At 38.9% G+C, this 23652-nt stretch overlaps 1 protein-coding gene across 3 annotated transcripts in view; it reads left to right on the forward strand.

The window, feature by feature from the left end:
* Window positions 1–211: 211 nt before the first annotated feature.
* ATOSA (atos homolog A) overlaps window positions 212–23652 on the forward strand; it is a 38073-nt gene continuing 14632 nt past the window's right edge. Inside the window, exons 1-3 of one of the 3 annotated variants that reach the window (XM_025176614.2) lie at window positions 212–1754; window positions 21758–21942; window positions 22742–22944. In XM_025176614.2, coding sequence (XP_025032382.1) covers window positions 1739–1754; window positions 21758–21942; window positions 22742–22944 — 404 coding nt within the window. In that variant the 5' untranslated portion in view covers window positions 212–1738. Of the gene's footprint in view, window positions 1755–12632; window positions 12804–21757; window positions 21943–22741; window positions 22945–23652 lie in introns of those variants that run through there. The other 2 variants (XM_025176609.2, XM_007422168.4) reach the window with 2 other exon arrangements.

Raw genomic sequence — 23652 nt, forward strand, 5'->3', positions numbered from 1 at the left:
AGCCGCAAGAGAACCGGGGGCGCGCCTCTCTTCGCCTCGCCCGGCCTGCCCCGACGGACCTCGCGGTCCGGTCGACGCCTCACCCGGGCCTAACTGACCGGGGCACCGGTTGCTGTGGCAACGGAGCGCCTCTCCGGGCTCCGGCGCGAGCGGGGCCGCGATTGGACCCGGCCGCGCCACGTGACCGCGGTCGCGTGAGCCCGCTTGACAGAGCCCAACCGACCCGCCTCGGGGGCGCCGCGCGCGCGGGGGGCGGGAGGCGGGATGGCGGCCAAGCCGGGCGGTGGGGCGGCGTTCCGCGAGGGGCTCGGCGGCGCTGCATGAGAGGCGGGGCGGAGACCCTGCGCCGGCCGCTGCGGGGTCCGCGGGCTGGGATGCGTGCGCCCACTGGGCTGCAGCCCGAAGCGCGTCAGGAGGAGGAGAGCTAGTCAGGCGCCGCGGCGGAGGAGGGGGAGGCGGGCCCGGCGGAGCCATGGCGAACCCCCTGCGGCCGCCGCGGGAGCTCCCCCAGCCCGACGGGCGGCGAGGGGCGGCGTGGCGCGGCTGAAGCCCCCGCGCGGCTCCTGCCGAGGACGGAGGCCCATCGCCGCGCCGTCTCGCCCCGACCCGGCCGAGGGAGGGGAGTCGCCGCCGCCGAGGAGCAGGAGAAGCAGGAGGCGGGCGGGCGGCGCGGCGCGGCTGTGACGCCTCCCGGGAGGGCAGAAGCGGCGGCGGCGGCGGCGGCGGGGAAAGGGACGGTTCCAGGCGCAGGCGCTCGCGGGGGGCGCTGCCGGGCAGGCGGGCGGGCAGGCAGCTCCTCGGGCCCCTCGCGGGGAAGGCGGCGGGGCGGAGCGGAGCGGCGTCCGCGGCCGGGCAGGAATGAGGCCGTGAGCCTCCCCGTCCCTTTCCACCCCCTGCCCGCCGGGTCGGTGTCGGGGGCGCGGGTCCGCTCCAGCCCCGACTTCGCGGGGAGCTCCGTTCGGACGCGGGTTGGGCTGCGCCGCCGCGAGCCGGGCCGCGTCGCGTCGCGACTGGCCGGGGATGTTTTCCTCCCGCCGGGATTAAGTGGCGACGCGGCCGGGGCGGCGTTGGGTTTCTCGGGAGCTCCCCCTCCTTCCTTTGATGACGAGCCGCCGCTCTTGCTAGACTGCCCTGTTGAAAAAGGATGATTTCGGCTAGACGCGAGTAGGGAATCGGGGGGGGGAGGAGGAGGAGGAGGAGGAGGTCGGGCGCCTGGGAAGCCTCCTCCCGGCGGGCGGTAGAACAGGTAAAACGCCATGGACGCCAGGCTGGGGTGACACTGCCCGGAGGCTCTGGGCTCGGAGCCTTTGATTTGGGTGCGGGTGCGGAGGGGACGGGGTGGCTTCTGTCGTCTTAAGTTTTTGCCCCGGCAGGTTATAAATAGATCGGTTCAGACGCGGTGTCAAAGGAGGACACACTGGCGAGGGAGTTCCGGAGGGCGGGAGGGCGCGCGAGGGAGAGACGGACTGCCTTGAGCTTCTCCCTCTCCATCAAACTCTTGTTGGCACCACAATGAATGCCAGGAGGCGGCCTGCCTGCTGCCGACTTTCGTGAGCGACCAAGGGTTTTTCATTTTGGGGACTCCGACTGCACCAGCGGGAAGGAAGGAGGAGGAGGAGGAACCTGGTGGGAAGCAACATCAGGGAGAGCACCCAGGCGAGGGAAGGAAAACAGCCGGTGAACCAACCCCAAGGCCTCTTTTGCTGGGACTTGCCAGGAAGAACAGATTGGCGTGAAAATGAAGCCGGATCGAGGTAAACGAGTTTGAAAAGCATGTCCCTTTCTGGTGTTTCATTATTGGGCAAGTGGCTTTGTCAGGAACAGCAGTGTTGGTGGGGAGCGGTTGGGTCGCGGTCCTAAGCCTAAAAAGAAATAGAGGGAGGAATTTGGAATTGATCAGGAAGGATTAAAACCTGGAGCTGATAATTAGGATATTGTTCTAACATGTTTTTATTTAGGGCTGTTGAATAAACTTGGTTTATTTCATCAGTCAGGAGCTGGGGTATGGGAACTCATTGTGGAAAACACCTTTTGCCTTCTGAGAGAGTGTACTTTTTACTTGTTAAAAAGTATTTTTCTTAAGCTGTTACCATACAGTTAGAAAATAAACAATATTTATTATAATCAGGAATTAAGTAGCAAAACAATCTCTACATAATACACACAAATATAATAGCCTGAAACTAATGCAAACAGCTAAAACCTATTTAAATTACTGTAAGGAATTCTGGTAGGATCTTTTCCAGTTTCATCTCTAATTGTGTTTAGAGGTATAAGCTCAGTAAGATAAACATGCACCAATTCAGAATTCATATAGTTGTTCTAAGAAATTCCTTATCATTAACTAAATCATGACTGCTAATGTAAAAAATAAGCTGTTAAGGATTTCCTGCTGGAAATCTATTTTACTGTTTTAACCAAGCTGAAAGATATTTTCAGGTAAAACATACAGTACTTAATTCTCAGAACTCAGACATCCTGTTGAATAGGATTACATTGTCAATTTAATAATACCCCACATTGGAGCAATGGGCTGGGTTTTTTTTGCTATAATGTACATTTGTAATTTTGAGCATTTAAGCTATCTGTGGCAAGGTTCACATAAGCTGTTATGTGCTTGTTTGTGTGAAGTTAGCCCTTATGGTTTGTAAAGTATGATTTATGGATTATCATGTTGTGTCAAGCTAACTAATTATGGTTTGTTCAATAATCCTGGTTAAGCAAACCTTGGCTTAATATAGTGTTTGTATAAAAAGTGCTTTTTTAAAAAAATGTATAAGTTAAAGTATATATACAATTGCTTAAGGAGACAGGATACAAGTAAAAACATTTTACTGTTTTAAGGTTCCTTGAAATTTAAATGAAGAGACATTGATGGGGCACAAATGAACATTACATTTTTTAAATATATACTCAGGTTAATCTGATTTATACCCTAAGAATGTTTAGGGCTACCCATCTGAGGTGCAGACATCTTGGGCAGCTACTAGATGGTATCTGTCTCTTTGCTGCCAGCTGGTGGTCATATGGAGTTTTGCACCCCAGTTCTGTAGCCTCCAGTGTCCCTTAGTATTGCAGCCTAAGCTTCCCATAGGAACAAAATAAATTATAAAATATACTGATATATAAATGGAGGCTAGACATCTAGTTCCTTTCATAGTCCAGAAGCTTGATGCATATTTGAAGTTTTGATAATGTGCAGCTGTGAGGCAAATGACCTTTTATAATTAGATATCTCTAAAGTAGTCCATGTAAAGCAGTAAGTATAAGTTAGCATTTCCTGTGGAAAATCAATATTTAGCATATTGAAACTTTAGTATGTCTAAGATGTTCAAAGAGTTAATAAATGTAAAATGTATTTTAATTTACTTTTTTCAAAAGCAAGTTCAGCTATATTAAGAACTGTGTTTATTTAATTTAACAATGTTGCTGCTGCACATCAACCACAAGGGGTTAAAAGTGTGGCCTTAGTGCCACGTTTAATCTACAGATGCTCTTATGAAGGCACAATCATGCAAATGTTTGCCCTGTTTTCTACAAGGCAGCTGCACTACAGGCAACCAGTCAAGTGTGCCATCAAGTGCTTTCATTAGTTGCAAATTAATAGTGAAGGATGCTGGATGAGCAGGGCTTTTAACTAAACTGCAGTATAATCTGTTTAATATCAGACTAACAGGAATAAGCAGTATCAGACTGTAAATGAAGTTTTTGTTGTTGTCTGTGTTAATAAAGGAGACCTTAGTGATTAATATCTGCATTGGATTAGACCCAGATTTAATACTAATTAGGACTAACTTAAGTTAAATTGAATTCAGCATTTCTTTTAAAGTAGAAGTGGCACTGGATTTCCTTTTTTGCTTTCTTCCCCGAATATAATAAATATTCTAAAAAAAAAAATCTGAATGTACAGGCATAGTGATTATTTCAAATAGGATTTTAGGTAGAAAATGAAGAAATAGTAGAGCCAAATTCTTGGTTTTAAGTTTGAGAGAGAATATAATGATTTCCTGTTTTGAAGTGGAGAGAAATGTTTATTGGTCATCATAGAAAATTGGTAATCATATTAAGATTCAGACTTGGTAACAGTAAAAGATGGATGGGCTAGAGTATAACAAAATAATGGTTATGAAATTAAAAGCATTAATTTAAATGTTCAGTTTGTATGAGGAATACAAATTATGTAATAATTGCATTAATGTGTGCATTAATGCAATTATTATATAAATATATGGGTGAAAACTTTCTGGTGACATACATTTTATTTGTTATATAGTATTGCCACTATATATTTTAATTTTGAAGTAAAAGCTAATAGCATTTCTGCACCTTTTCATTTAGTTTCCACTCATAGATCCTTCACAAAATGGTTTGTAGCTCACTAGTAATCTTAATTAAATTGGTGAGTTACACTAAAGAAAGTAAAATAATCAGACCAACAAGATACAATTGTAGCAGTGTTCCATATGATTATCTGAGGAAGGTAGAGACTAGATTTAATGGATTAGATTTCATTAATAGAGTGCCTGAAGAATTCTGAAATGTGTGACATCACTGAAGATAAAGTGAACAACAAGAAGGAAAAATGGCTGTCCAATACATTGGAAACAGCTGGGGGGGGAAAAGGAAAGCAAAAGGCAATAAACAGTCAGGAAATTTTGCCCAATTAATTGGTGAGTTCCAGAAGAGAGGAAGAAGAGATGAGTTATATCTAATAAGCAATGCAAACAAAATGAGGATAACAATCAATGGGAAGGGGAGATTTAATTAAGAAAATTACAAGAATCATGGGACCCTTTCATGCAAAGATGTGTACAACAGAAGGCAAATATCTACAGAAGGAAGAAGGTATAAAGAAGAGATGGCACAATATGGAAGAACTATACAAAAAGGTTCTCCAAATTAATGCACTAACTAGATCCAGGCATAATGTGAATGAAAACATTTCTAACAAAGCTGCAAGCTTATGCACCTGATATCATATAGGTAACATTTGATAATGAAAAAGGTGCAAAAGAAGCAGTTTGAATGGAATATGGAATAATTAAATGGCTCAAAATAAAGAGTTATGCTACTTAGGAGAAAGATGTGCATCAGGCTGACGACAGCAGTACATACATCAAGGTCATGGTTTCCCCAGTTATAACATATGGACCACCAGAAAGGCCGTATGAAGGAAAAGGTATGCCTTTGAATTGTGGTGCTGGAAAAATGGTTGAGAATACTTTTGTCCACCAACAGATGGAACAACAGATTTCAATATTAGATGAAGTGCAACTAATTGGCTTACTGGAGGCAGTAATAATGCAGGTGAATCTTAAATATTTTGGACACACTATGTGAAGGAAAGTCATTGGGAAAAACTGATGTTTGGAAAATTGGCAGTTGCAAATAACCAACTGAAGATATGGTGGCTAGATAGTGCCCCTGATGGCACAAACATAAGCTTACAAGAATTGAGAGAATCAGTTATTGGCATATTGTCCCAGCAACGTGATGTCCATCAGATGATGAAGAGTTGGAAGTGACTAAATGGTTGAATAACTGATATTTTCATTCTGCCAGCTTCAAAATTCTGAAAAGTCAGAATACCATGATCCATATGGATTTCTTCAGCTAGCAAAAACATTAAAAAAATCAGTGCCCACCCCCAGCCACTGCAGATTACACAGAGATTCTCTCTAGTCCCCACAGAAAGGGAACAAAATCAATGGTCAGTATTCTCCTAAATTCCTATCCATGTTTTCAGTGCATTTGTCGGGCCATTTATTGAAAAATTGGACCCGTTGATATAATGGGAAGCTGTATAGCTCCAAATTCTATCATTCCATTGTATGTAAAATCCACTGTGAATCGTGATGGTGAAATAACAATATAGCAACATCTTTATAGTGAGACACTTTTTCCAGTAGTTGTAGCAGTTAGAAGGTGGGGAGGAATTCATGCTAAACTGCAGGAACTAGGAACACTGGCCTCTGAAGCTCTAGGGATGGGTTTAGCCCAGGACCCCAGAGGGAGGGTGAGGCAATATCTGTGTCAGTCAGAAAAAAGACTGTCCATAAGTTCCACAAATGCATAGCTTGTCAAAACAATAATAAACTAGCTTTGATAGGTTTTCAGATGAACTAGTCTGGATCCAGGAAAAAAAAATCAACTCAGCAAACCAGCTGATGATGGGTGATTAGGTAGATATAAAAGTGAAGTCAAACTGGGCAGAGCCCTTGTGTGGATATGTGCTAAGGCAGGTCCTGCCAATGCTGAGTATTTCTAAGTTTCCCTTAGATTTCAGTAAGTAGAACTATCACCAGATGTTTAAAGGTTGAGTAAAAATAAATATTATTGCACTCTGATTCTCTGAAAATGAGATCCAGCATTTTCCCATTGTATTAACCATGACACTGTAATATTTAAAGGGCAGAAAATGTAAATATACACATCTGGGAACTGTGGTTCTGAGATGATTTCTTTCTAAGTGTTGCAGAAAAAACACTGTTTAGTATGTTACAGAAATGTATAGATTTTGCAGCTTCTTCCTTAATAGTACTTTCAATTGATTTTAAAGAAAATGCATTTAGAATTGGACATCCCAAAAGATGAGCTGTTAGTGTTATGATATGCATGCTTAAAAATGGTTTGGAAGAAATCCTTGTGAGCTGGAGAAAATATGTGGCTGCTTTATTGAATAACTCTGCTTGCACTTGGTCCAAAGCACTTCTTCCCAATGATTTTCAAACTGTGACTATTCTGTATTACTAACTAGAATTTCCCTGCTGAAGTGTACTGATTTATTTTGTCTAATACTTAAAATGCATCGTTTTTAAAGTGCCAATTTAAGAGTGTTTTGCTGTCAGAATAATATGGTTATCCTATTCATGCTTAGGAGCATAAATTCCATATTGGGAAAATACAGATTACAAAATATTGGGATACAAAATGTGCCGAGATACAGAGAGATGAAACACTTGCCACTCCTTACTTTCTTAGCAGGGAGTAAGAGATTCTAAATCCAGCAGCCCCATTCAGATTTCAAGGTAAGCTAAAAGGTTATGTTTGTTCTTGACTTACTAGAAATCAGTATTCCTGGCTTTGCACACACTGCTGAATAAACCATGGATAGAACAGGCCTCATCTGTTTTCCTGCCTGTGCTCCCAGAGAAAAGTGGGCCAATCCTGCTTATTTAATAGAATTTGTTTTGGTTCTGGTATGCCACGATGTGTGTGAGAAGGCAGCTAAGGGAATGTATTTCCCAGTGCAGGCCAGCGAGGTTAATTTTCACAGAAAGGGATGCTAGATTTGATGCTGGGAGATGAATAATAAACACAAGTGCATGAGTCGGAGATGATGTACTTCCTGTTGAGCAGGCAACACTTCTGCAAAGACTTGTGCTTCTAGTTAGAGATGCCTCAGGTAAATGCAAGGAGGAGACATAAGACTGGAAGTGATGCTGTTTCCTGTTGTATAGGGAAGCTGTTTTGACTGTTTGTCTGGCTGTGGAATTGTACTGAGAAATAAATATAGAGGAGAGATCTGTGATGTATGCTTACTTCTATATGAAGTGAGATGGATTACACAGGCGAGATTTTAAACTATTAAGCCCCCATGATAAGCTTTCCAGCCAATAATGTAACCTTGTTGCTTAACTTGTGCCTTCACATAGGCACAAGCATCTGCCATTGTTATCTATGCCTCTTTGACCTTGACATGGTGTTGCATTTTTTCCTGGATTAGGTAAGGACTAATGTACACTCTGCACTGTATTGCCTACTGTGAATTAGCTTTTTCACTCAATGGGCAACTGGTCTATTTTCCTAATCAAATAAATTGACAGAATATGTACTGACCCCTGAATTTGTGCTGTATATGAAAGGAAGCAGTTACCATTAAAAATGGTTGATTAAATTGAGCACTGGTGTCAAGTTTTGAGAACGATGTTGTCTTATCTGATAATTTTTTTCCCTGCTTATTTGCATTTCCTGTTCAGTTTTGCCCTTTTTGTGGGGTCACTGTAACCCTGTACTAAGGTTAAAAAAAATGTTTTGCAGTATGATGCACTATCTTTCTCATTTTACTTACTATTACCAAATATTGTAAGTCACTCCCTGCATGTCGTGTTGGTAAGCTGGATGTTTGTCTTCTGATTCATTTTTTAAATTATTTAAACTCTATTGCCTTTGATAAAAATGTATTTCAAAAACAGTTGTCTTCTTTCTGATATCATATGATGGGTTCTAATATAAATACCTATTAACTTCAAATAAATGTTCTTGAATTTACAGCATAGATGTTAACTCTATAGAGTGTCACAGCGCTTCTCATTTTTAAAGATCTTAAATCGGTGATGGCTAACGTTTTGGGCTTCTCGTGTCAAAAATTCGGAAAATGCCTAACTTTACTCTGCTGGCGTGTCATCCCCCCGAACAAAAGAGAAACAATTCTTTACATACTCATTCATTTAAAAAAAATACAGTCCAATTACATGTGGTGCTATGTTCCATGTATAAAAAAATGTCGAATAATTACAAAAATGAAATATGAGTAAAACAAACACAGTTTCTTTGGTAACTCAACCAGGGAGAAGAGTTATTGTCGGGTGTTGGTGAATGCTGGCGTGTCACCCAAAATGTTGTGCCGTGTCACCTTTGACATGTGTGTCATAGGTTCACCATCAGTCTCTTAAACGATAGCTTTTAGTATATAATTTACATAAAAATGAGTTCTGATTGGGTTTTTTTAATGTGTAGTATAAACGACAGGGTTTTTTTTTAACGGAGTGTAGAAAATCTAAACTTAGTGCTGTACTGTGGGCATTGGAAGCCAGTTTCAGTATGGAAGGGAGAGGAGAAAAGACAAGATTTACCGTAAAGTTTGAAGTCAGGCATGCTCAAGAATAAGATGGCAAGCACTATATTTAAGGTTTGTTTATTTTTTGCAGCTTTCCTGAATCCAATATCCTCCAGTAAGATGTTTTGGGGTATTATACTCAGGGTTTGCTGCCAGTGTAGTCCGCTATAGATGAACGTACCTAGAGAGTCTTAGGTTGGCAAAGTTGAACTAAAGCAATATTGTTAAAGAAGCCTGTTTTGAATGGCAAGTATTTCTTCCTCTGAAGGTTTCTCTCACAATCGGTTCTGATGTATTTTGAAAGTGTCCTAATACAAGTGAAGAATGAAACATTGATGCCCAGTCCCGATGGCATATGCCAATTTGTAATGGGAGAGAAGTAAATTGAGTGAGGCAGGAGAAATTCATGGTTTTCAGGATGTGATTGGATACACTTTTAGCACGTAACTGTTACAGAAAGGAGAGTGAAGCCAGAGTTGGTTTGAGTCACTGAAAATAATAGCTTAGTATAGAACTGTGTTAAATAAATTGTCTATCAATAATCAGTCCAAGATTGAAGAGAGCTGTGGATATATATATATTGGATTAAGATACTGTGGAGATTCATAGCTTGCTTTCTTCCAAAGATTTAAGCATCTCAATTTTCCATGTTTCCCAGCTGTATCATTACATTCCTTTGAGGAGTTTTGTTGATAAATGTGCTTCAGTAATTTGTTTTTTGTAATGTGTCAAGCCTTTAGATCTGTATGGTTGCTTCATGCACTGTGTTAAGCCATCATTTAATTTTGTTTTGTAAAACATACTGAGTGTTAAACACAGTTTATGGCTTAATATACTGTATGAACCCATCCAATTGTGGTTTTTGTGGTGTGTTTTTTTAAATAATTGTGAATGAAATTATTAACTAACATCATGGTTTTGGCATAATGCAGTCCTTTGATCAAGGAATATTGAGATCAAGTGGAACATGAATCAAATGATGTTGGCTCCAATTTCAGACATTTAGTCTCCAACCATTTTTGTCTGTTTTCAGAATCTTAGAAAACCTTAAATGTTAACTATCTAGCCTTCCAAATTATGCCTTTTGTACAGTACTTAGTATTAACAAACATTTTGGTATTCTCTACAGTGAAACTTGCAGATGGGCCATCTCTGTTTCCAGCATTTCTGGCTTGAAATAGGGTTTCCCATAATTAAATAAATAAAACCCCAATTATTTGCCAGTGATGGTTCTTAATGGAGCAGAAATGAACACTGAACGTGACTACAGAATTATATTTAGGGAAAGTGGAGCAGAGTAACTGCTATCTGCTTTAGTATAATGCTCAGACTATTCCAGGATAAGACTGACAAATTGCAGATGCATGCATACCGTGAAAGATTTGTAGCTGCTCAGATATGCTCTTTGGACTCCTTGGAATGAAAAAAATCCTAAACTCTTGTTACTTTCCATTTGTAACTGTTCTTGCTAATTTGTCTGCTTGCAATATCCCTGTAACATCAGTTATAACAAAACTTTGCTCATATGGCAATTAATACAATTAATAAAAGCATTTATCTGCCAGAGCAGCATCCCTTACCATTGCTTTATTGATATGTGAAATATAAAACAGTTTGAAATGAGTATGCAAAGGAAGCAGGATTCCTTAATTAGGTGTTTGTAACAATTTGACTTGATGCCATCTTTTTCTTCCCCCTGTAATAACAATGGAGTGGAATAAGTGTTGATGATGGGCCACAGGAGTTTGTTCCTGAAGCATGTGGTAGGCTGTGTGTGGACGTGGTGGGCTGAGGAAGGGGCAGAAGATCTCTGCATCCTTTTGTACTATTAGTAGGTGTGGAGGTAGTATGCAAGGGCTGCTGGAGGCGAGGACATGCAGGGTCTTCTGGACAGAAGGTATTTCCTGCTAGACTTGCAACCAAGAAGGATTTGGGAGCTGGACAAGATAGTCCAATAGCCTGGGCCAACCAAGGAGTTAGCGGTAGAGCAGTAACAGCACTGTTTGACGGCAGTGGAGGCACTTAGTGCTGTGCTACAGATCCTGTCAATCAGCAGCTGGAGTTGAGTTTTGTTTAGGTTTTAGTGATGTGAAACGCAGATGTGATTGATATTTTGGGGACTCTGTTCTTCTGCTCAGCAGAGGTGATTGCAGTGACTGGGGAAGCCCAGTCTCCATGTTTCAGAGGATCTAGGCAGTGAATGCAGTGGGGGTGGGATCGGGCCAAAGGCTGAGTTGGAGGCCAGCCTGAATTCTGCAGAGAATTCCATCTTGCCATTCACATGTGGCATTGGGACTGAAGAAGAGAGGATCACATGCCATATTTTGGCCATATGTGTCTGAGGATTCTTTTTGCAGAATCCAAAAGAATTGGAATTAGATGGGAAAGTGATGACAGTTTCAAGGCCCGAACGAACATACATAACTTCAGTACAGAAATATTTACTACTGAGAATACCATGGACAGCCAAGAAAACAAACAAATGGATCATCCAACAAATCAACCCAGAGTTCTTACTCGAGTTATAAATGACCAGGCTCAAATTATCCTACTTTGCATATATTATGGGAAGACCTAGTTCTCTGGAGAAGCCTCTGATGCTAGGAAGGTGGAAGGAAAAGAAGATCACCAGCTGAAGGACCTTGGGGAAAAAATACGTGGTTGCTAAGAGTTGACACTGACTTGATGGCAAGTAATCAATAGATATATTTTAGATTCTCTAAAATACAGATAGAGGTAGAGGTAAAAACTTAGGGGGTTAAGGACAAATAACACATTTCTCTTTAAGGAAATTGTTTTAAAGAACCTATATGGTAAAAAATCATTAATAGATACCTACATTTTTAAAGCCTGTTAAACTCTCTTGACTGAAAAAAAAATGCAGTATGAAAGTGAGGTTACAAGAAAGTAACTAAGTGACATAAAGATCCTAACTCTTAGTGTGCCTTTCTTTAGTCATGGCTTCACATGTTGTGTGACCCTTACTACTGCAGCTGATTAACTATGGTTGGTGGTTCAGTGTGTTGTGTGAGCCATACCAATTGCAGCTTATTCAATGAGTCATGGTTAAGCAAACTGTATCTTAGGTGTTATGCAATGTCGTGTAATGTCTACATATTTCATTGCACCAGAAAGAAACCCGCTTCATAAAAGCAGAAGAATTCCAGTCCATTTCTTCTCAATAAAGATGAGCACCGTCATTGGCTTCTTAATTCCTTTTTCTTCAAACTCCTTTTTTGCACTTGGCTTCAGAACTTTCCTGCATGCTGAATATTTTCTCCCCTCATACCTTCTGGCTGCGAATGCCTGGAACGGGTGGCTTCCTGCCCGTCTTCGGGTTATGCTTGATTCTGTTTATGTAGACACAGAAATAGTAGCCGAAGTATCAGCTGGCCTTTCTCGGTGGTTTCTGTTCTTTAATAAAGCCTGTAAAATGACGCCGATTGCCAGCAAAACAGTTTTTCAAGCTAAGTGGCCTTGCATGACTATGTTATATGTTCAAGAGGAAGATGCCTTTTTTTTTTAAAGGGGTAGGGTAATAATAGCAACCCTCAGCGCCACATTGAGGGTGTCCTGCTCCTTGTTGTTCTGCTTTCCTTTCCTCTCCTCTTGCCCAAACACAGCTGGGTTCACAAGAGGCGAAAAGAAAACATGATACTTCTGCCAAACAGACAGGAAACTGTAGTAGCCCTTGTGAGCAGTGAAGGGTTGAAGCACGCCTGCCGGCCAATCAGCTGCGAGTTCTGTTGCTATGTGCACTCTTTACTCTGCCTTCTTTGTGGAAAAAATGTCTTGCCCAGAAAGGCTGAATATGTACCCAAAGCTGAACATTTTTGTGTTCGCTACTGCAGACATCTGGATCCTCGTGATACTGACAGTGTAGCCCCTTTTGCGGCCAGGGCACTTCTTTTCCACCACGATTCCAGTATGGTTTACAGTGGAAACAAAGGGCTGCACAGAGAAGGTGTGTAATCAAAAGGGAAATAATTCTAAATGCTTAAATGCTCTTAGGTTGTTTATGAGCCCGAACGTGTGTGTGTGTGTGTGTGTGTGTATGTGTGTTTCTTCTTCAGTGAACTGGTGTTAACCATAGGCTGCCGTTTCTTTGTCTACGTGAAAATAATACACATGGATGATTTTAACAGTTTTTAAGCTCACTTCTGAGGACAAAGAGTATTGAAAAGAGTTAAATATTGTTGATTCTGAACAAAGGAAGAAGGAGGAATGATAAGAGGGCAAAGATGTGGTCAAATTCTTCTAGAAGTAGCATTTCACAAAGGAATAAAACACTTTGGTGAAGTTGAACTGTGTGTTTTGATTATTGAACAGCCTCATTATTGATCTCAAAGCCTACAGTTGTTTGAACACCGCTGAAACGATAGCATCACATACCAAGTTGAAATTTTGCATTGCTTCACGTTCTCTATTCCTGTGGTGTTCTAGAGATATACCTGTTCAAATACACAGGCTTTGGAATATCAAACCTCCTTTTTTGCAATACGGATTTATGGTACAGAGCAGGTAATAGCCGTGCTTGCCTTATTATTCACTGTTAAAATGTAAGGTTAACTGACTGTATTCTTTTGTGTGTATAGGTAAAATTTCTTTCAAAGCTTGGAGAAATTATTACTGATTCCTGAAAATCATGTGTCATAGTGGTGAATTCACAGTTTGGTATTAAAGCAAGAAAATACAATTATTTAAAACATTAACAGTCATGACTTGAAATCAGACTGGTGATATGTATCTTTTTTTTTTTAAGCTACTACTCAACAAAGGGTGGGGGAGGTAGAGAAATAAAAAACTAACACTTCACCGTTCACTGTTGCACTGTGTGGGAGACTTAAGGTTTTCAAAGAAATAGAAAAAATAACAATTAGCTAATTTTCACTGCAGATTCAATATCTTAGTAGCTCAGAAGGTGCAGACATCTGATTTAAACAATCATTGTACTCTCTGTTTACATTCTTCATGGAGAGAGTGTGGGAGTATTTCTATTGGACTCTTGTATTTCACGTTTAGAAAATTTAAATCTACATGTCTTTGTTGTAGAAACAAATTCATGGGCTTGAATTTCTCAATTTTAGCAGTCAGGAAGCTTTGCAAACATACCAAACATTTAATTACAGTTGGTGGGGAGATAAGCTATGGAAAACTTGAGAATGCTTAACTTTGGTCATTGTAGGTAGTATCACATTACTGAAATCTTTCTAGTGCAATGTAAAGATTCAGTAATACAATGGTGAGAAATTAGTCACCGTCCGGATGTCATTGGCATAGTCAGTAGTCAAGGATGCTGGGAGTTGTAGTTCAATAACATTTGGAGGCCAAATATTATTCCTATACGTACCAGTGTAGCAACATTCTTGGTTCATTTGGATGTTGCAACTCTGTGTACTTTTTCTTCTCCATGGATAGAGCTGCTGCTTCTGTATAAATGAGTTGAAGTAGACTGGAATAAGAATTATTTCTACATACATATTGCTTGCCCATATTGCTAGGCTGAGTTAAGGTGTTTTCATATGCACTACTTACACTAGATATTTCTGTTATGCTATCTTGTCTTAAAACCAAATGTTTATTATATATATACTATATATAAATAAGTATATTTTGTGTGTAAAGTACCTTTGTTAGATTTCTTCTTTGTAATGTTGATTCAGTTTGAATTTCAGTCAAAATGACTGTGTTTACACACTAAACTGTGATTTGTTTAACCATAGTTCAGTGAATTTAAGTGAATTAATTCACATAACATGGTATCTAAACTTTGAAATGCATGGTTGAGCATGATGGGTAAACTCAGTCTAAACCAGAGAGCAATCATGACTTCTGACCCAGAGTTGTAAAAAAAACAAACCAAAGTTCTTGGTTTGTTTGTAAGAGTAAACCAGAGATAGAGCTCTCCAGGAGAGCTGGAGATGTCAAACATGAGTAATTGATCAGTGCTCTTCTTTATCATCATGGTGTCTAAATGTGTCTTTTGTGAAGACAAGGATCTGCAACCATTTTATAGCAGCCTGGAGTTGGGAGTGGATGGCTTTGGAGATGCAGAATAGTGAATGGAGGTTGATGAAGTTAGTTGGTGGGTCAGTGTGTTGTACAAACCCAATATGTTCATTAATTGATGGTTAGTTGACTGTCATGCTAATACAGCAGTTATGTGTCTTCTAGTCACAGGTATGCAATACAGGCAGAATATTGATGATAGGTCTATAAAGCTTGGGACAAGATACAAGGGCTTTTTTTTTTTTTAAGTTTTAAAACCAGTTTAACTTTAGGGAGTGCCTTTTTTTTTTTTTTCAGAAGAGGCTTTAATAAACAAGCATAACCTGGAGGGAAGAGAAGCAGTCACAGAATCTAAAAAAGATTATAATATTCCCCTCTTAATTGTATTTCTTGACACGCTTTAGTGACTTTGGTATCAGAATATGATGAGCAGTTTGGATAAAAGAAATGACTAAAACATTTATCAGGATTGAGTAGTACTGTACAACCATTCATGTCCATGAATATGCTGGAAAAAGATTCATTCATTGGCAGCAAAATCTGAAAGAGTAACCAGCTTAAAGTTTTTTTCCCTAATCCTCTGTAAATAAGAAACACATTACTTGAACTCTTCATAGAATTTTTCTGAACATTAGTAATTTCTTACTATATTTAATGTTAACACTATAACTGGGTCTCCTTTCCTTTTCCTTGTTCAGGACTAGAAGAATGCAGCTGTTGTTTAGAAAAAGCCATGCAGCTGTGAGTCTGTTATGATAGTAGGTTCAGAGGCTACTGGGCCTAAAGACAGTGGAGAAGCTTATTTTGAGCTGTGAATCCTTTCTCTCAGAAAACGTGTTCTAAGAATATACTGCCCTGGCTGTTACAAAACTCATATTCAGTAATAACCTTCATGCAGGAAAGGTTTGCAACTGGGATAACTCTCTGGGATAAGAAGGGTGAAACTAGGTCAGAGCCATGCAAAGATCCTCTTGCAGATCATCCTGCACTTTGTGGCTTCAGAGATCAACTTTCATAAAAGGAATAATTTCTTTTTTCTTTTTTACCTTAGCATTCATTGTTTTTAAAGATCCATCAAAGGTATGAGATGTTGAAGTGATATTAGTATATGCTGTAGGGCTTGTTCTACATCTAGGTTGTATTTACACAACATGCTTAGTAAGTATTTGTTTGTGCCTCAGAGTATTTTCTGAATCCATCTGTTGTGACTTTTTCAGTAAACCATGATTAAAGAAGCTATTGCTTAGTATGTTGTGTGAATACATAATGTCTTATAGGAATTTTCTTTGTGTCACAGTGAAGATGTTGAACAAGAGCTTAAGCTGCATAGAAGTCTGTGTTTAGTGTTAACAGCATTGCAGAATTTGAAATAGACTCTCAAGTTTTGTTACATCCAACTGATTGCACCAACTCAAGTTACCTGTGCCCCTGATAATAGAACAAAGCTGGATTACTGAACTCAAAATTACATCTGGATTTTTCATAGTCCAAAAAAATGAGAGGGAAAATAAACCATTATTTCATGGAAGTCTGTGATTTGAATCATGATATGTTATATATGATAGGTTATACAGTAATAATTTTAAATACTGTATGCATGTTATCTTAAAAATGTCCATTTAATGTTTGATATAATATTCAGCAACAAAAGGCTAGATAGAAAACCATGCTTGGCCAAAGAAATTCAATTCCAGTTTGTCCAATTGTATTAATATGGTTTGGCTCTCCTCCCTTCCCACTTTGATGAAAGCCTCCTGTTTTTGGCATTAATGCATTATTCCAAAAATAAGATATGAATTAGAATTTGTCAGAAATCCTAGAGATTCAGTGCTTGTTATTTTATGAAGATGTTGGTATTAGCAGATTGGCTTCAAATCACATAAAACCATGGTTTATTTAATTGGTTCATTTGCACTCTAAAAATCAACAAATCACATTAGAATTAAGTATATTGTATGAATTAGGTCTGCATCAGGTTGGTTCCTTTGTTAAAAATATTAGTACATTCCATAGTTTCCCACTTACCACCACTTGCCTTTCCTATTGAAACCTAGAGGCAATGAAGAATATGCAAATATTTTCATTTACATCGTCCTCTTCCTACCAACTATTATTAGAAGGAATAATAGCCAAGAAGGTAGGGTTATTCTGATAGGATAGGGGGTTGTATGAAGAACCAAGAAGTATAGTATCTACATATTTTCTTACTACCTTGGGATAATTAAAAAAAATCAGACAAGATCTACATATGGCCAATGAATGTTTAAGGTATGTCTCCTGGAGAAACTTTGTTAAGTTTTTTAATTCCAGTGTTTCAATAGTAAAGTAATATTTAATTTGATTCATCATGGATGGGACAGGAATGGGAATATGTATTATTAGATTAAGCCTGCATAGCTTGAGAAGCATGTATGTATGTGTGTCCAAAAATGGGTGATAAGAAGAGATTCCCCAAGCAGATGTCTGGGCACAGTGCATGGATTTAGCTTGGTCAGTTGCAAATTGTGCAAGCCTCAGATAGCAGACATTATGGAGGTTATTCCAAAGAAGTAGTCATGCTAGACTTTTGTAACAAAAAACAACAAACTTTTCTGGACCAGAGTTTACTTTATCATGCAATGCAATGTAATCCTGATTGACACACAGATATGAGTAGAGTGAGAAGGAAGAAAGCGTTAATGAGGTCAAAGCTTGTGTTTTGGAATTTTATCCTGTTTTAGTTGAATATTGATCATGAGAGTATAATAGTATGATTTCCTGATAGGGAGCCCCAGATTATCTGAGGGCTTGTGCAAGAAATAAGCATTATTGTTTAAGGAAACAGAAGGTTTTCTCATTATGCATTTATACATGATAGATACATATTTCTTGTACATGTCTTCTAGCCTCTTTTTCTAAAGAACTTTGGAAAATTATCTTAAATTATTCTATAACATGTAGACGTGAAACTTTATGGAATTATTAATGAAACAAAAGAAATGGCACCTTAAATAAGAATGGCCAAATCCTGCCAGTATTGCTTACTTAAATGTTCATATTTCTGAAATCTCAGGTTCTTTCCAAATTTGAAGAGATTTGTGGAACATTCTTTGAAATATTCTTTTTTTAAAGAAGATTTATCATTTACTGCCTTTGTTGATCAGTCTAAACAGAAAACAAACCTGAACGTATGTTTCCGTCCTTCCGGGGCTTGGTTCAGAGGAGATAATCTATTACGTGTAATGGCTTTCTTGTGATGATTGTAACCAACATGAGGATTGATGTGACCCTGTGAGGCAAGAGATCAATAGAACCAACACTGTCCAAACTGTTGAGAAAGCACTTACACAACTTGGGATGTACCTCCTTTTTCAGTTTCATCTTCCTGTTCTTCTGGTTTATACCTCAATTATTGCACACCACAGAGTGCAAGAAAGCATTCCTTGGAAGCAGCTTAAATGTCTCTTGTAGATGTTTCCTCTATATTGTGTGCGCTGTTCATAAAGATTTTGTTCTTGTCTGTCTAAGTTTGAAGATACATTACTTTTTTCATGATAGTAACTGGTTTGTGTATCACATTAATTTATGGTTTATTTAACCATGATTTATTGAGTAAAACCAGATCATATTATGGCTTAGTGTGATCTGTAAATAGAATTCATTATTCTATTAACTGGCTCAGTGAATAAGATGATAAATTTTTGACCATAGTTTTCTGGTTTCACAGTTAATATAAATAACAGAATTTCTTAAAACTAAAACTAAAAACTCTATATTCTTGACAAATAAAGGTGGTGGATTTATGCTGCTACCTAATGGAACATGTGTGTTCTCAAAATGCTAAGCAGACCAGGTTAATACTTGGATGGGAAGACACCAGGGCAGCAAGCTAGACTGGAAAGTTGAAAAACAAAACTTGCTGGAAGAAAGCAAAACATACCCAAAAGCAATGGCAAAATACTTGCATATTGCTTCCAAGAAAATTACATGAATGTATATTATTACAGGTAGTCCTCGACTTATGATGTTTAATGATCGTTTGAAGTTATGATGGTGCTGAGAAAACTGGGCATGACTCACTTAATTACTGCATTGCTTAACAACGGAAGTTCCGGTCCCAATTGTGGTCGTAAGTTGAGGACTACCCGTACAGGGACATTTCCCATATCAAGCTTCACTGAAGAGAGTCTGCTTTATTTTTCTGTGTCAAATGGATTGCCCTTTGAAGGCATTTGCACGAACACATATATACAGTGATTGCCATGTATTTGGAAGGTATTGTATGACACCAAGGTTTACTCCTGGTTACGTCCCACTATGTGAAAACTGATTCTGGGCAGTTGCATGAATTTGTCTAGATGGGAAAGGATTATATTATGATTCTGATTTTATATAATAGGCCTTAGAGTGAAATTCAGAATTTCTTAATCTAATGAAATAGTTTGAAATATTGTAAATTCTGAAACATTTTTAAACAAAGAAGCAATGTCCAGTTTTAAAAAAGGGCTATTCAGATTACTCAGTTCAAAATTGCTGTTCCAGATTTTCCTAGCCTTCATCATGTGTTAAATAGAAATATTCCATACTTCACTGTTTTTTTAAACATCTATGCAAAATCTGTGCTCTATTCTCTGTAATTTAGAACAGTATTGTTTAAAACTGCACTCTAAAACATATACTAGATAATAAAGGAAATCCTGTGGAATAGGAGTAAACATGCATTGGATTGTGCTGTAGATATACAAAGTTTGGATTTGAATTACCATCACAATGCAATCTTATTTTGAATCCTAAGAAGGATCTGCCTGATATCTGTGTCACTTTTGGATTTGTGTATGATCTGAATGCTGGTTGTGACCTTTTAAAAGTGTGAGATTGGCTAGAAGCAGAATTCATTAACAGCCTCTCATTCCTCTCCCTTCCTCCCATCCCCTTAAATCTCTTTCCTATCTAAGATCAAGATGATAGGCAGCATTATCAGGAATGACACACAGGATTTGAAATTGTCATTATAAGAAAGGTATGCCTGGCCTCTTGCTGACTTTTAAGGAGTGGCAGAACTCATTTTATTTAGAGGACACTCTTCAGAACATTATTTTTAACAAGAGTTCTGCAGCTGTTTCTCCAGCATGTTGATAATGTTTCCAGATTGTTATATTCTGAGTGTCTTTGTTACTAAACCAATGTTTTGTAAGACACTTTGTGTACTCTGGGAAATAGAACTGAATCATTTAGAAATCCATTTTTCCTACATGGAGGAATCCAGAGTTAGTCAGATGGAATAAAAGTTTTATGGAATAAAACCATAAAAATCAATGGGAAGCGTTAGATATGATTGAAATCCAATTGGTTACAGTAGATCCACTCAGAAACATATAACAAAATATGGATGCAGTCCATAGTTTTACACCTGCAAGGCAATAAGTTAATATCAAATAATGTAAGGGAAATATAAAGGCTATTTATTTGGTCTTCTAACATAGTTGTGGATTCGCATACTAGCATTTTAGATTCTTAATCTCCTGCCAAGCAGATTCCCTTATCACAATACTGTCCCTTGGTTTACAGTCTTAGAAATCAAATTTAATTAGTTCTAGAAGCAGGCCCTAAAAGATTGTGTTCTTCTGTAACTAAATCACTACAAACCATAAACTTATAATAATTAAAAATGCTTAGACACTAAAGCAGGATGCAAATGTAATCTTCAGTGTTACATAGTGGGGTGATTGTCATAAAAGATAAACAACAGAATTCGTTACATAATTCCAGCAGATGCATAATTTTTGAAGGCCACTGCCAGCTGCTGTTTTATCTACTGAGAATTGCTGAATTTTATTTCTTAGTACTAATTTAGACTAGACTTATGCTGTAACAGTTAATGCTATGTTCCTTGCAAAGCTAGCTTGGGAAAGAAGATGCCCATTATTCAAAGCTTTTAAAAATCATTGAAATGGTAGGCGAGCAAGTTCTCTAAAACTTACCTAAAATGATATTTATAAAGAAAATATACCTTATCTAAAAAATACTTCAATTTCTACATTCTTACATGTTCTGAATTTAACAGGGCACCAAAACTTAATGCAGAATTTATTATTCACATGTGTTCTAACAATGAAAGTTCCATCTTAAAAAAACCAGAGGAAAAACATAATTTTAGAACAGTCCTGCTAATTAGGAATACTGAGCTCTATGAACCTTTGAGCTAGACTGTTTCGTATATCTAAGGGTCCCATATTGACAGGTAATAATGTTGGCATGTTTCTTTTTGAAACAGTGCAGAGTTTATCCATTTGAAAGAATACAAATCTGGTTTTTAAAACTGATACCTTTATCCTTTTGTGAGATAATATATATCCCTTGATCAGCAGTAAACCAGAGGATTCAATTAGGTAAACTTTTAATTAACAATGCTGAAAATAGTTTAAGCTGGTTTAGTAGATAAAAGGACCTAGCCTACCCTGCCTGATCTTGAAAAAGGTCATACCTGCTTAATACATGGATGGGAAACCGCCAAGAAAGCCCAGGATTGTAGGCTAGCCTGAAAAGTCAAGAAGAAAAATTCCGAAAGAAGGAAGGAGCCAATCACTTCCATATACTGTCAAGAAATCTACATGGTTGTATCCCTGAGGTCACCTCTAGGCAGCACCTAGCTGACCTTAGCTGATCTCGAAAGCTAAGCAGGTTAGGTTACTTCCTTATTGTTGTTAAGACTGTTGTTGTTATCTAGATGTGTCCATGTGGTCACCAAGAATTTATTTATTATGAGATAAAAAGAACGTGTAGGAGTATAAACTTTAAAAAAAACATGGGTTTGTCAAAGAAAATTAAATGTATGAGTACACACACACACACACACACACACACACACACACACTTCAAGCTATTTATACTGGTGTTTATATAATTGGATCCTTTGTTTTCTCTGTTAAGACACCTTAGATGAATACTTTGAATATGAAGCTGAGGAATTCCTCGTCAACTTGGCCTTGCTGATTACTGAAGGTAGAACACCAGAATACTCGATTAAGGGCAGGACTGAAGGTTTCCACTGCCCTCCAGCACAGTCAAGTCAACCAATAACAACTAAGCATGAATGCAGTGACAAATTGGTTCAGGTATGATCCATGCTTATGATTGTTGGCAAGTTGGATCTTCTGCAAATCAACATTAAATACTATAACATATCATCACTGACGCATTTAGCTGAAATGCTTTTGGTGCTTGTTGTCTGAGAATGTATTACAACCCTATAAAACTGAGAAACTTGCTAACCTTCTCAAAACCTTGTTGTACCCATTGGTCAAAAGGATGGATGTTATGTGATAGGAGGTTTCAGCCCACAAGAATTCTCTAACTTGTAGAAAAATAGAAAGCCACCAGCAACAAAACCTGAATGATTTATTCAGGTTCAAATCTCTAGATTAGGCTGGGCTGTATTTTATCCTCTAACATTCAGTAATAATAAAACCGTAACGATTATTTCAATTTATATCCCCCCTTTCTGAGCATAGGGTGTAGAACAGCAGAATGTAGAATTGGAAATAAGACAGAAAGGGCAGTATTATAAAAATAAAGATATACCGTGTTGTTAATAAAAAAATGATTGAATCCCTGTTATTCATGGTTCAGTCTCTCACTGCTTGGCCAACAATATTTAATCTCCTGTTTATGTTAGGCAAGCAATCGTATTTAGAAAGTAAGTACATTTGATCATGGGTCTGCCAGATTAAGTTCTTGTACAGTATAACGGTGCCAGCTGGATTAACTCGAAACCACAGGGTTTGATAAATGGAGTTACCTCTCAAAAATGCATTATAGACTTTTTTTTGCCACTTCCAGTTGGGAAAGATCTATGTGGTTTATACGCAGGCTGATGTAAACATAATATTGGATTGTTTGATTCTTTTGTTCAAGTGCCGTCAAGCTAGGCATACCCGATCTGAAGTTGCATTGCTGTGGAAGAACAATATTCCTATTATGATAGAAGTGATGCTACTTCCAGACTGTTGCTATAGTGATGAAGGACCCACCACTGAAGGGAATGACTTAAATGATCCTGCAATCAAGCAAGACGCCCTGTTGTTGGAAAGGTGGATTTTAGAGCCAGTTCCACGACAGTAAGTTTTTTTATTATGAGAGTTGGTCTGGACTGAAGTTCACTGCAGGCTTTCAGAAATTTCTGTTTTGTAACATTTCTTACTACTTACATGCAAAGAAGATACTGATTTTCAAGGCAAGTTGATTTTTATTGGGGTTAAAGCAAGGATTTGGAGGGTAACAGTGATATAAAAACTGTTTTTCTTTTTTTCCCCGTTTTTTACTAACAGAATAGAATGAAAACTTCAACATTTAAATTCAGGTGCAAGTTAAAAATTATCACACAGATGGACTATTACAATGTCTTCTTCATGGGGCTGCCATGAAGGTGTCTCTGGGCCAGAAACAGTGGCACGATCAGTGATGGGCTGGCCTTGCTATGCCTATGTAACTCCTCTGCTTTTTGAGCTGTACTGGTTACCAGTAAACTTCTGGATAAAATTCTGGATGCTAGTTATTATCTTTAAAGCCCAAGATAGTATAGGGCTTAGTCATCTGAGGGACTGCCTGTCTCCCATCCCATATCATCCAACTCTGTCAACTTATCCCTTAGCAGGATCCACGAAGGGAGCCTCCTCTGTTGTTGCCCCTGTCCTCTGGAATAGCTTCCCTTCAGAGAGTCAGATGGCCCCCATTCTGCCTGCCTTTAAATAAGCTTTGAAGACCTGACTCTTCCTTCAGGCTTTGATTAATGTGTGGTTTGGAGATAGCACAAGTATTTTTTTGGA

Source organism: Python bivittatus, unplaced genomic scaffold, assembly GCF_059951505.1.
Source record: "Python bivittatus isolate LINGU-HERP-01145 unplaced genomic scaffold, Pbiv_v1 ctg000530_np1212, whole genome shotgun sequence".
NCBI classification, from domain to species: domain Eukaryota; kingdom Metazoa; phylum Chordata; class Lepidosauria; order Squamata; family Pythonidae; genus Python; species Python bivittatus.